Source organism: Numida meleagris, chromosome 3 (assembly GCF_002078875.1).
Source record: "Numida meleagris isolate 19003 breed g44 Domestic line chromosome 3, NumMel1.0, whole genome shotgun sequence".
Taxonomy (NCBI): domain Eukaryota; kingdom Metazoa; phylum Chordata; class Aves; order Galliformes; family Numididae; genus Numida; species Numida meleagris.
The window spans coordinates 37,348,935-37,362,761 of record NC_034411.1 but is presented as its reverse complement, the minus strand read 5'-3'; the positions used below and the strand labels follow the sequence as shown (position 1 = coordinate 37,362,761).

The window sequence follows — 13,827 nt, the reverse complement described above, 5'->3', positions numbered from 1 at the left end:
TTTTTGTTACTTGTAAAAAGAGTTTTATCTCATTCACAAAGTGAATTCTTATAGCATTCCATCTGAAATTGATCTTTGATTGCTGTGATTTTTTTCACATCTGGGACCTCTGGTTTGGTCCTGTATCTTCACTCTACAGCATACTCATTCTAGAATCAGAGTTCACTCCAGTGAATAACTTCTTGTTATTGTAATCTATTATTAGGAAGGCAGTACAGATTACACTGCAGCTAAAACAAATGTAAAAATACTCCTCTGACTACCGAGATGTTATTGCATCTAAAATAAGCTAAAATAAGTTAAGGCCATGACAATCCCAGTCTGGTGCTGAAATAGTAGTGAATAGAAATGTGTTGCTGAGTAGTAGCAAGATCCTATTTATATTAATCACTAAAATTCTGCTGACTGAGTTGACTTGAATTATTTTCCATATTTTAGGGAGAAGTAAATAAAATGGATGTCCTTTTCTTTCAAGAACATGGGCTTTTAAATGTTCTTTTTATTTTTGACACCTGCACTTTTCTCAGCAAGACTCTACATAGTTTGTAAATATTATAGGTATTTTGAAACACCAATATCACTGCTAATCTAGAATCAATATAGTGTTATGTAAATTAGGATAACACAGTGTAAATATTAATTCTCTGGATATATGATCTATGTTTACTGCAGAAAATGCTTGACTACCTCAAGGATAAGAAAGATGTGGGTTTCTTTCAGAGTCTTGCTGGTCTTATGCAGTCCTGTAGGTAAGAAAATATCTACTTTAAAAATTCATTATTTTATATTTAGCTTTTATTCTACAGGACGTATTCTTTTGAAAAGAATGACATATTTTTTTGCAAACAGTACCTGCAGAGTGCCATGTGCTAGATTTAGAGTAGAGGACAATATGGTATGAAAATCTTCATATTATATCAATCTGCCTTAGTTAATGATCTGTTTTCAGATATGTTTATGACAATTATGTCTGCTTGAGATATACCAGAAAACAATTCCAGATTTAGGAGCATTCCTCTGGAGTGAATTCTTAACTCTGGAGATATCCTGTAATCCTTCAGAGACCTGGTTAATGATCAGTGTAAGTAATCCCAAGGTTTTGGGAAACCAGAACTTTGTAAGAAGAATTAATAGAATTTTAGTGTGCAGAAAAAGGTATAGAGTACTGTTTTAATAAACTGAAGAGGTACTATGATTTTTCTTGTTCATTTCTGCTTCTTGACGTGTTATGTTGATTATATGTGAAATATTTAAATACACTTAGAGTAAACCACATGAATAACTAATGTATTAACGACTTACAATATAGGACTAAATTAGACTTCCTGAATAAAAAGGCTCAGCCTTCTGTCATGTCAAGTGTACTATCCTATGTCCTTTTTTTTCATAACACTGACCTTGGCAAAGTTTCATTTTGAAATCAGTTAGATTGGAGTTCATCAACATTCATGTGATTTCTCTACACATTCTTGCTTACGATGAAGAATTATTAATGGCAAGCTAACATGCTAAGCAATGAAAGGCAGAACCTTCCATTCACAGACGGAAATCAATGTTAAGAGTACTCTTTCCTTACTTCTGGATAATTGAGTACAGATACCCTTTTGGCATTGTCAGTTTTTCAGAACATGGAGGAGGGAGAGGTACGCTGAATGGAACTTAAAATGACATAGATTTCTTATAAACCTTGCTGCTTGGGATGAACTGGACTATAGCATGAAAGCAGAAAATAATGTGGCTTCTTTTCAGCCGCTGTAAATGAGTGTGTGTATATATATATAGTATGCATTCACTTTTTTTATCAATTATAAAGAACTAAATTGTATTGTCATTTTCAGGGCAAAAGCACGTTAAGTCTATAGCACTGAGTTTTGTAATCCTATAGCAGATGGGTATAGTAAGCCACTGAAATATATCTTCTTGACACTAGTATGATTACATACTTAAATGAAATCACAAACCCTTCTCTATCTTTCAAAAAATGAAATATTACATATATTTAATCTCTGAACAAATATAATTTTTCTCATTTCAGTGTTCTTGACTTAAATGCATTTGAACGTCAAAACAAAGCAGAAGGCCTTGGCATGGTGACTGAGGAGGGATCAGGTAATAATTTAACAGAAATGATCTGTGAACTTTTGTCTTCTACATTTTGTGGAAGAAAATTTGAAAGAAACCTTTAAATATATATCTAGAGTCTGAAGCTAAAATATGATGTGGTTTTTGTGTAATTGGTCTACTTAAGGCCATACTTGTCAATAGTAAATAAGTTTCAGACAGTTTCAGAACCCTCTCATAGGAGGCTTAGCTGTCATTTTGAAGAAGCAAAGAAGAAATTGCATGTAAAATTGAAAGCAGGTTCTGGTTACAAACAGCAATGTTTATGTGTGTATAACATTTCAGAAGTCCTTAACTAGTTTCAGCATAAACTCCCACCTGATTTCTTAAATTGAGTTGGCCAGAATTAAAAACAGACAATTTAGCTAAACAATAGGCTAAATAGTAGATGTCAAGAAAACTCTGTTTGCTATTTGGAAAAAAGGTCTTCTGGGAAAGCTGCTTCTTTGAAATAAGCCTTTTCTGTTGGTCTGTGGTGAAATACTAAAAAAAAATTGCTTCACTTTTGACTTTGAACCACTTTAGCTTTCTACGCTATGTGTTGTCAATTCACTGTCAGTTTCTTTCTTCTGTCTGACAGTAAGTTCTTTGATTACCTTCTTATGTTGTCTGGAACAATTAGTCTCATTTTTACATGACTGCCAGGGCTACCAAAGCACAATTTCTCCCCCTACGTACAGTATTTTTTACAATGTGTTTTTATGTTTGAATCCCACAGTGACCAAATCTTTTTACATGTTTTTATCTTAAAAACAAGGTAAAAAAGCTTGACTGCATAATCATCATTGCATTTTGGGGCTCATAGTTCATCCCTTCAACACTTCATATCTCATTAGCTATTGTGCCTGTAACTCTTTTATGTGGCATATTTCCTGACTATTCAATTGCTTGTCTCAAATTAATACCATGGAATATTAAATCTGGCTCAATTACTTCAAGTCTGGTAATAAAATGCTGTTTCTCCAAAAGTGCTCCCGCAGTTAAATTATAAGTTAAATATAGTCTGCTAGATTTGAGTGAGTAAACAAAATAAAGTGAATTCAAGTGGATAAACTCTGGTCACATGATTGTAGATTGAGCACTGATACACTTATCTGGTATATGAGTTTTTGACCATTACTTTCATATTTTACTGAAAACTATGTTGCACAGTGTTTTAAGCTTTTGGACAATATTTCTATTACTAAATATTTATAATTTGAACTTTAAGATGAACAGCTAACTCTTTCTAGAAATTACTGCTATTGAATGCAGATATAAACAATTATTTGAACACTGCATAATTAACTCTACTGATGTTAGAGTATTTTTGTGCTTCCTCAAGGGATTTTTTTTGTTTTTTTTTCTGTTTATTTGATCCTTATATTTTAGTATAGTACTAATTTTGCCAAAACCAATACTAAATCTATTCCATATTTGCTAAAAACAATTTATCAACTTTTTTCTTTCTTTTCCTGTTTCCTTTTCGTTGAACTAAATGTCCTCCCTTCCTCAGTCATCACTCATGAGCGCGGTAATTATTAAACACAACTACGTTTTCTTTATTTTTTTTTCTGTTGTTAGCTTTGTGTCAGCACTGTACAGCTCCTGAACACCATTAGATTTTTTTGTTCCTGTAAGACTGTTAAACCAGTGGTTCTCTCCTATTATTATTATTATAATTGTGTATTCTAAACTTTTTGATTTTTGCGTCAACTCTCCCCAATTTGTTCTTCCTCCCTATCTCAGGATTTGCACAGTAACTGGCACGCTAGATGTAAGAGCAGCAAGCTTTTTAAAACTTTTTTTAATTCCTTTTTATTTCTTTTTATTTTAGTGAGCCCAGTATTTGCAATGGATGAATGTTTAAAAAATAAAATTAAAAAGTGTACCTCTATATACACTGAGTCTTGTGCTATAGTCCTCCTGTAGTATTTATGTTGTGTTTTGAATGTAGCTTTATCGCTGCATTGGTTTGTGCAAACACAGGAAATCAGTGGTGGATCCAGTGAGGATTTGAGGGTGGTTAGCAAGGAGAGGACTTGCCACTGGCTAGGTTTATCTAATGTGGTCAGGAGTTGATACCAGGAAGAGGTGGTTCTTCTCTAATTTAGAGGTATAAATGCGTACAGGTGGCTTATCCTTGCTCTGAAAACTACTTGGTGTTTAAATGTTCCTATACCTCTACAGTACTCTAAAATACTATAAAATGTTTTGTAAGAGTAGCTGCCATGAGATGTTACCATCAACTCTGAGAACTAAGAATTTAAAATATAAGATGTATATACCTTTCAGCAGAAACACTAAGCTCAAACACAGCGGATGGCTTTTGATCAGCAAAATGTTGAAGGAGGAAGGTGAGGGAATCTCAGTTTTTGTTTGTTTTTTTTTTTCAATGGAAATTTTCATATAGCAAACTAACAGAATTCTACAGTTAGGATCGTGTGTTTTGGCTTTCTTTGTTATTGACAAGCAGCAGCAGCAATGTCAAGATACAGTAATTACACTAAGCCAAAAATTTCTTGATGCAAAGGGATAATATTTACTAACATTATTTACTTTTTGATAGATTAATATTCAGTTTTTGGAAATTCTGGAAAACAACAGCAAAACCAAGCCAAACCAAATAAAGGTTTCACATTTTCTTCTTAGAGTTACTTTACTCTTGATATTGTGATCCCTTCAAATTATAGTATTTTCTGTATTATTAAGCACACCTTTTTCAATTCACTGAAAAGGAATTTATGTAAGAGCTCTCTAGCCGCTGGTATTAAGACCTGATAGCATTACGAAAGCCCAGCCAGTGCATGTTTGGGGAAACTCTTGTGGGGAACAGTTTTTGGCTATCATATGTCTATTTGCTATGAATAGCCCCCTGTAAAGTACACCCAAGGAAGTACCAATGACAGATGTGGAACTTTCTCCCATTCTTTTTCTTCAAGGGAGATATTTATTCTATGAGTAACAAATTACTCCTCATTGACGATCATTTTATTGATTCCCAGGGGAATGGCGTAATGTAAAATGTGCATTGTAGCCTGTTTCTCATGTCTTCTGAATCTGGTGCAGAAGCATATTAATGAATAACTATAACTGAGTTTACTACATGTAAGTCTGAAATTATTCTTGCCAAATTCAAAGAAAGACTTCTGTTCACTCTTGTGGGAATACAGTCATGTTTTGATCAAGGGCAGTGCTATATAAAAGCTTGTTTCTGGTCCCACATCAACTTTGGCAATAGGCAGAAAGCCCTGTACTTAGTCATCATGGATTTGAGATTCATTGCTCTATTCCAACTGTTTCTTTGTGCTGTCCACATTTTAAGCTCCTTGTCCTGGTATTCCTCTGACTGGTACTACCTTCCCTTTCCAAACCCTGGAACCCCCACTGGTAAAAACATCAATGGTTCTTTCGCAAATGTGTTTCTTTCTTGTTCTTGTGATGTATTCAATGTTGTTTCTTCTGTACGTATTCTGTTTTGATTTAATTGTTCTGTTTCCTTTTCGGAAAAAAAAAAAAGAGGATTCAAAACTAAACCAATGTATAAGTGCTTATTATTTTGTGATGGTTTTTCATTTTTCATTCAATACTCATACTCTGTTATTTCACTGTGAGTCAAAATATTCTTGAAAGTGCAGTGTTTAAGTGCCTTGCTTTATGTCTCATATCGTGTGGAAAGTTTCTGCTTAGTTAATCTTATGTTTAGTAGGCAGTGTTCTAGAACGATATTTTAAAATGTTAATTATTTTAAGAATTCATAAAGAAACCTGTGTATGATAAGATGGAATTATTTTTCTTCCAATTGTAATTCACAATCAGGATGAACCTACTTCTGTGCACGTTACTTACAGTTTGAAATTCCCTGCTCTCTTGTTAGTTATGAGAAAGTTTGCTTTAAGTTGCTTTTTCAATGAAATTTATTAAATATATCCAGCTAATTGTACAGATAGAAAATAATAAGGAAAGTTGTGGGTGTCCCTGCTCTCAGTGCAGGGGAGTTGGACCAGATGGCCTTTGAAGATCCCTTCCAACTCCAACGATTCTATGATTCTATGATCACTCAAACTCAACTAGAATTTAAACAAAACATCCTTCCCTGAAACAGTAATACCTTTCCAATCTTTGAGGCACAGTAATGAAAATTATTTCTCCTAGTTTTTAATCTGAGGAACTTTTAATTTAGCTAAACAAGGCAATTCTCTGTAATAGACGTAATTACCAGGCTTCATGGCTTGAGTTATGTGGAAAGGCGAATCAAGTTCCCAGGTGAGCAACATGACAGTTGATACGGAAATTTTGCAACTGAAATTTTACTCATTTTTATTTCCTGTCCCATTTTCTTCCTTTGCTTTGTCTTAAAGAGAATATTGCTAGCATATCTATGCAAACGTAATGTATCAGTCTTTCATGTTGATTCAATTTGTATTGACATTTTTGTTTCTACTGTTCTCAGAAAATGATGTCTTCAATAGATATAATGCTAGTATATTGAAAATTTTAGACTGAAATTTTAGACTGTTTTTAGACTAACCTTTTTATCTGTCTATATCAATGTAAGAATAAAACTCAAATGCATTTAACTGATACTGAATTTGTGAGACATCTTTAAAATAATAACATGATAATAGAAATTTCAAGAGCAGCGTTTATCATTTTTTGCCCCATATTTGACAATCTTTGTCATGCACTATTGTGTCACCTATGGAACCTATGGAATAATCTTTTAGATGGATGCTGTCAAGTTTAACTGGACACCCCCAATGTTCTATCTTGTGTTGCAACAATAGCTGTACCATACATGTAGAAATAACGTAATTTTAACATTTAAATTTACTTTTTAGAGTATGGAGTTTTTTTGTTATTGTTTTATTTCTCCCCACTTGAACAACAGTAGTAAGTTTTCTGCTAGCTTTTTCATGTACTAGGAAGTTACTTGTCTCCCCAGTAATATTGTATTTTTTTTTTCCTTAGGAAAACTCTATTTTTATTTTTAATCTATTAATATTATATCATGGCATTATTTTGTTTTCTTCATAAGTTCTCACAAGGCTTATTATAATATGATTTTAGGATTGAATTTGATCTGGTAGTAAAAGATATGTTATAAAACTGAGAATGGTGCAAATGCTTTGTAATAAAGACATAATGAGAGAATACATGAGGGCTATTTTTAGCCATTAATAACATGAAATCAGTAAATAAGCCTTAGTCGTTCTTTGACATAGTCACACTTAACACGGTTTTCTAAGTTCAGTGTAATTCTCTGTAGCCTACATTGCAGTGGTGTTTTCCACATTTCTATTACTGTTTTTGAATCAGCGTTTGCATTTATAAAGGTCATTTAAGTAGCTTGAGTTCAGAGAAGTGGTTCTTGGTGAGAAAATTTGTTCTTTTCTTTTTTGAATCAGATTCTTGAGGTGTCAAAGGCATGCAGTACACAAGAATCCAACCCAAAATTATTAGGGTAGTAAGAAAAAATTTACTGTGAGAGTTCATTACTCTTGCTTAGCTGCCTTCAAGAAGAAGTCCTGATCCTTTCTGGAAGATGAATGTGTCAGTATTTCTGAGTAATAGAAGTCAAATATTTTCCACTAAGGATATTAATTATAAACAAACAAGCAACAACAAAATAGAGAATTATCGAACTTGGACACATGCACTTTCAAGGAAACAAACATACTTCATTTTTCAATCAAACTTATTTTCATTTCCTGTATAGTTATACTTCTGTTCCTCTACATCACAAACACAGGATATCAGTTTTTCCAAAACTACACACATAAATTTTTCATGTGTGTAGTCATACCATTTACATACAACATGAGCAATGGCAGCATTTTAACTATTTCAACATGTGTTAGCAACTATGTGCCAGAATATACATCGTATCAACAGAAGATAAAGAGTACAGTGTCGGGACAACCTAAGCCATGTTGTATGCAGTGTGCATATTTGTGAGAACATTTCCTAAATAAACGTTTCTGTGAACTGGCATGAATTTGTGTGTGCAACAGCAAAGGTTGTATTCTTAGATTTTATAGAAAGAAATTAATCTGCACTTCAGTTCTGTAGTTTCCATCAAGGCACCTCTTGCAGTCAGAAAGTAACATCTGAAAAATAAAACTCCTGACAATATCAACATTGGTTTTAGTCAGATTTTAGTCAGCTGTAGAAGTTGATAACTAGCATTATTTTAAATCTTAGTATGCCCAAGATGTTGGAAACAGCGCTTTTGATTTATTATTTACTTTAAAATAGAGAAAAAGATTATCTTCAAAAGGATTGACTTTTTCAGCATATGTGAGATTAAATACCTGCAATTTGATTTTGCAGAATTGTCCAATAACTTGTATTCATTTTGTATGGTATAGCTGAATAAAATGCCCTCCCAAACCTCTCAAATATTAAAATTGGGATCTTTTAATAACATTTATCAATTCCAGTGGGTGTACTAAAAGCCAGAATGTAAATTCACCATGAACTGATATATGTAATCATTTTAAATTGACACTTTTTGTTTTCCCTGTAGTTCTCAAAAATGTTAATTGATAAAGAGGTCAAGGAAGAAGAAAGAGGTTTAAAGATTTTGAATTTACTCTGTAGTGTTATCCCTGCAAATGGCTTTGATTCAGTGATATCTTGATATGCAAAAAACACATAGTTGGGCCATTTATGAGCTTGATTTTTCAAGCTGTAGTATATCAACCATTTTCTCTGCGTTTCTGTCCTACATTTTTACGTCCTTCTAATTTGCTGTCTAAAAATAACACTTGGCCACATATTCAGATGATGTATATTCTCAAAGAAAATAAGTTTTGTGGTTTCCATTTTTATTTCCATGTACTTTCCATTCCATGTACTTTCCATTCCAAATACTTGTTCAAAGTCCTAAAAGGGGGATTTCCTAGGGAACCTTCATTTGTTTTAATCACCAATATAATTGTCTTATCACTTTATTGTCTGCTGTTCTACCTGTTCCTCAGTTGCAATTGTTTTCACTGATGAATGTTTGTTTCTCCTCATCTCAGTTCTATGTACAAAGTTAACTGTAGGTGCTGAAAGAATTGAAATAGTGGTATTTTAATACAAGGCTTACTAGCGTACTGTTGTCAAGTGAAGGATCATGAAAATTGTTTGAAGCTTTATACTTTAGGATATTATCTGTCTACCAAAAAATGAACTTAATGACCTAAGTCAGCGAAGCACATTGGCATATGTTCTAGTTCATCATAAGTTTATTGCTTTATTTTGTCACGGGAAACAAAGGCCCAAGATCCGTTTTTGACAGCAGCAAGCAGGTTTTAAATCATGAAAGATGTCAGTCTAAATGATTTTTTGAGAATGCAGATAGCTATAAATTTCCTGGGTTATTCTAAGGTATTTTAAAATCTAATAATTTATTTCAGGAATGATTTTCATTACTGTTCAATTAATTCTCTTTTTAAATACTTCGTTTTGTGATGAACAGGAACCAAATTCATCCAATCCTAACCTTTGTTTGTAATGCAGCATTCATGCCTAGAATAGTCAAACAAGAATGTAAATCACAGATTATTTCTAAAATGTTGCCATGCTCATGCTGCCATATTTATAAATCTAAAGTTATTTTTTTATTAAGATTTTTTGAAACAAACTATCTGTCAAGCACAAGTAATATGTGCTTCAGGTAGATTGGAGGCTATAAATTTTCTCTCCCTTTCTTCCTTAAAATTAAATATGGAGATTTTCTGCAGGGCGCATGCAGTATTAGCTGTCAGCCTGTTATAATCTGTGCTTCCATCTGGACTTTCTGCAGGAGAAAAGGTGATGCAGGATGATGAGTTCACCTGTGACCTCTTTCGCTTTCTTCAATTGCTTTGTGAAGGACACAATTCAGGTTTGTGGGCAGTCTTCCACATAAGCCAAGGTGGCACTAACTTAAAGATAACTAAAGATTAAAGCTCTTCATTGCTGTAAGTTGGGCAGTCTTCATGAAATATTATGGAATGCAGTGAAGCTGCTATACAGACACAAAAGGAAAATATTTATATGTGATAAATTGTCAGGCTGCTTAATCTGTTTAAACTTTGTAGAAAAGGTATTGCTTTCCAAAATGATGAATTTTCAGTCTCGACCTGACTGGAAAAGGTAAACGATACAGGAAAATGCACATGATTTATAACTTGTAGCCAGTTATTGAGAAGAAAAAATAATTTGCATTAGCCATTGGACATATTTATTACCTTGCAGTCAGGAGTTGTATAATTATGAGACTTGATTTCATTGTCACTTAGCAAAATACTTACTAGGCGTCATTCTCTTGGTATTGATTAAATTCTAAGGGTATAAAATTAGTCATAAATATGGCCAAGTTAAACTTCTACGTTAAATTTCTACAGATGAAAAAAAAAATAAAATTCCTGGCTTATGTTTTGCTGATGAATTGATATGATCTCTGGAATAAAATGCTGAAACAGTTAGTTGAAAACTAAAAATCCATTCCTTTAAGATATACTTTCCTAGATATCACATTTAATTGGAATTTAATTTGAAATAATTGTGTAAGTCTTTAGCACTTAAATTTAAACTAAACTTTTATTTTAAATTCTAGATTTTCAGAATTACCTGAGAACTCAGACTGGTAACAACACAACTGTTAATATTATCATTTCCACTGTGGATTACTTATTGAGAGTCCAGGTAGGTTAACTTCTGTACTAATTAAGTAGATGACAAAGATGACTAGTTTTTATGCAACATTTACCATTTCACTTTTAATGTATTTTGATCATAAGGTAGACTGTTCTGTGTGGAGACTCTAATTTCTTAATTTCTTTGCAGCTTCCTTCAGCAGTACCCGATTTCTTGTAACAAAGTGTTCTGTTTACAGCAAGATCGAACTTCATCCTTAAAGCTCTACCATGCCAAAAAGGGGGTACTGGTCAATGGTAAGCTGGGCATGAGCCAGCAGTGTGCCCTCGCAGCCCAGAAAGCCAACCGTATCCTGGGCTGCATCAAAAGAAACGTGGCCAGCAGGGCAAGAGAGGTGATCCTGCCCTTTTACTCTCTGCAATGTTGAGACCTGACCTGGAGTACTACGTCCATATGTGGAGTCCTCAGAACAGGAGAGACATGGACCTGTTGGAGCTTGTCCAGAGGAAGACCACAAAAATGATCTGGGGGATGGAACACTTAACATATGAGGACAGGCTGAAATAGCTGGTGCTGTTCAGGCTGGAGAAGAGAAGACTCCAGGGAGATCTGAGAGCAGACTTTTCAGTATCTACATGGTGTCCATAAGAAAGAAGGGGGCAGACTTTTTAGCAGGGTCTGTTGTGATAGGACAAGGGGAAGTGGTTTCAAACTGAAAAAGGGGAGATTTAGATTGGATAAAAGGAAGAAGTTTTTTTTTAAGGTAAGGGTGTTGAGGCACTGGAGCAAGTTGCCCAGAGAGGCGGTGGATATCCCATCCCTGGAGACACACAAGGTCAGGCTGGATGGGACTTTGGGCAACCTGATCTGGCTGTAGGTTTCCCTGTTCATTGCAAGGGAGTTGGACTAGATGACCTTTAAGGGTTCCTTCCAACTCATATGATTCTATGATTTTATGCTAAGACATTCTGTTTTTACAGAGGAGCACATATTTGTAATGACATATTTTGTTCACTGTAGCCCATTTTGTAGGGAAAGGCTGTAATTCTCTAATGGTTTCAGTTCTTTAAGTGTTATTTCATTGCACTGTAAGAGTAAAGATGACAAAAAGCTATTGTCAACTGTTGTATGCAAATATACGATAGAATCTGTTAACCAGCCAGTTTAGGCAGCAGGTAGGTAGGTGCTAAGGAAGTGCACAGATCAGTGCATACAATTGACTGACTTCAGTTTCAGCCAGCTGCTTTTTCATCCATATACTGATTAAGTCTGACCAGTGGTTTGATATATGCCTGACACAACGTAAAGCATAAGTATAGTGCGTCATTTCCTAATGGATATATGCTGGGGTGAGGGGGAGGAGGAAAGCAGAAGGCTAGTTTAAAAACTTTTCAAGCCTCTACTTTGAAGTTTCTCCTTAATCTTTAAATATGAAAGCTTACCGTTGTTACCAGTAGTGGTAAATCACTGTACATGATATTCAGTCTGCTTTGTTTCATTTTGTTTATCTAGCTAAATTTTCTCTTAACTATTTATGTATTGTGACTAAGAATTCCAATCTATGAAAATAAGTATTCTTTAAGATGCTGCTGTTATCAGTGTTGCTATTTATCTTTATGCATTCTGTAGAAGTTGTAGGGGTAATACAGGGATTTCTATTCCATTGCTTACTTTGTTGAAATTTTTATGAGGTTTCCTTTGGTGAAGACAGAAACAGGTGTCTTGTGTACAAAACTACATTTGTTCCCACTATTGAATGGGTATCAAGCACGGAGTATAAAGAGAGATTCTTTAATGAACAGCGTGCAACATCACAGTAATATTGTGTCCTCCTGTTCAGAATGCAGACATTTTCATTTCTAAGAGCAGATGCCAACCAATCTTTTTTTTTTCTTTTTCCTTTCCTTTGGTTGTTTTTTTTTCTTTTTGGCAATTCTTTATTGTTCCTATCAGTTCCCTTGAGATGAAAATTCTTGAAGTAATACTTAACAAACTGTGAGAGATCATTTAAAAACATAAGCTAATTACTTTTCAGAAATATATTCCTAGCTAATATTTTTCTGATCTTGATGAAGAATTGATTAGAGAAACTTTGATTACATAATCTCTTTGTGCATCTCACAACTATTTTTAGGAGTCCATTAGTGATTTTTATTGGTATTATTCCGGGAAGGATGTTATTGATGAACAAGGACAACGAAATTTTTCCAAAGCCATCCAGGTTGCAAAACAGGTTTTCAATACTCTCACGGAGTATATCCAGGTAAAATATTTCATTGTGATTTTATGGATTTGTAAGAAAATGAGTAATACTTTAGATAGAAAAATATTGTAGGTAGAATAAAGTATAGGTAGGGACATGGTATAGATGGAATTATACTTCAAAATGATTTCAGCACATTCATTCAAGTAGGAAGTGAAGTTTTATGTTACTGGTACTACTTTTTTGCAGCCTTACTAATTTAGACAAATTTACACTTACTAGTAAATAATCAGCCTTTGGTTGTTTGCAAGGTACAGATAATGTGGCAGGGGGGTTGGAACTTGTTGGTCCTTGAGGTCTCTTCCAGCCCAAGCCATTCTATGATTCTATGATAGTAGGGTGGATTTTTTAATTATTTCTGAGGCAGCTTTGAGTTCCTTGCAATAAATAAATAAGAAATGAAGTGTTTCAGTGGATGATTAATCTCAAAATGTATTGAAAAAAAATCTTGTACATATTATACTGAAGTGTGATGGCTTTGGGCTGAGTAAATACAAGTAGCGGCAGCTTATACACATGTGCATACATGTGTTTATTGTATACATGTTTTGCAAATCACAAGAAGTATTGTTAGCTAGTAAATATTTTATGTGCTGTTGTCTGAGGTTTTAAAAGATTTTGTAATTGTGCTTTTTGGCAGTTGGAATTTTTGTAATAATATTTTTTAACACTGTGTTCTACAAGTAGAATTTGCTGGAAAGAAAAGCCAAACCAACGAATCAGGAATCTTAGTCTCTTATCTTTTACAACAATTTTGCATCAGTACTGTATACTCTTATTTCTAATTCACAAGTAGGGAAACGTCAGCTTGAGGATTTGTACTCCTCTAACAT

General features: G+C 33.9%; 1 protein-coding gene across 7 annotated transcripts in view; it reads left to right on the top strand.

Moving 5' to 3' along the window:
- Positions 1-13,827, top strand: part of RYR2 (ryanodine receptor 2) — a 364,829-nt gene that overhangs the window by 324,784 nt on the left and 26,218 nt on the right. For all 7 annotated transcript variants that reach the window (XM_021391077.1, XM_021391074.1, XM_021391073.1 and 4 more), the window contains 5 exons: positions 673-749; positions 2,036-2,109; positions 9,896-9,976; positions 10,691-10,779; positions 12,866-12,994. In XM_021391077.1, the coding sequence (XP_021246752.1) occupies positions 673-749; positions 2,036-2,109; positions 9,896-9,976; positions 10,691-10,779; positions 12,866-12,994 (450 nt within the window). The remainder of the gene's footprint in view (positions 1-672; positions 750-2,035; positions 2,110-9,895; positions 9,977-10,690; positions 10,780-12,865; positions 12,995-13,827) is intronic.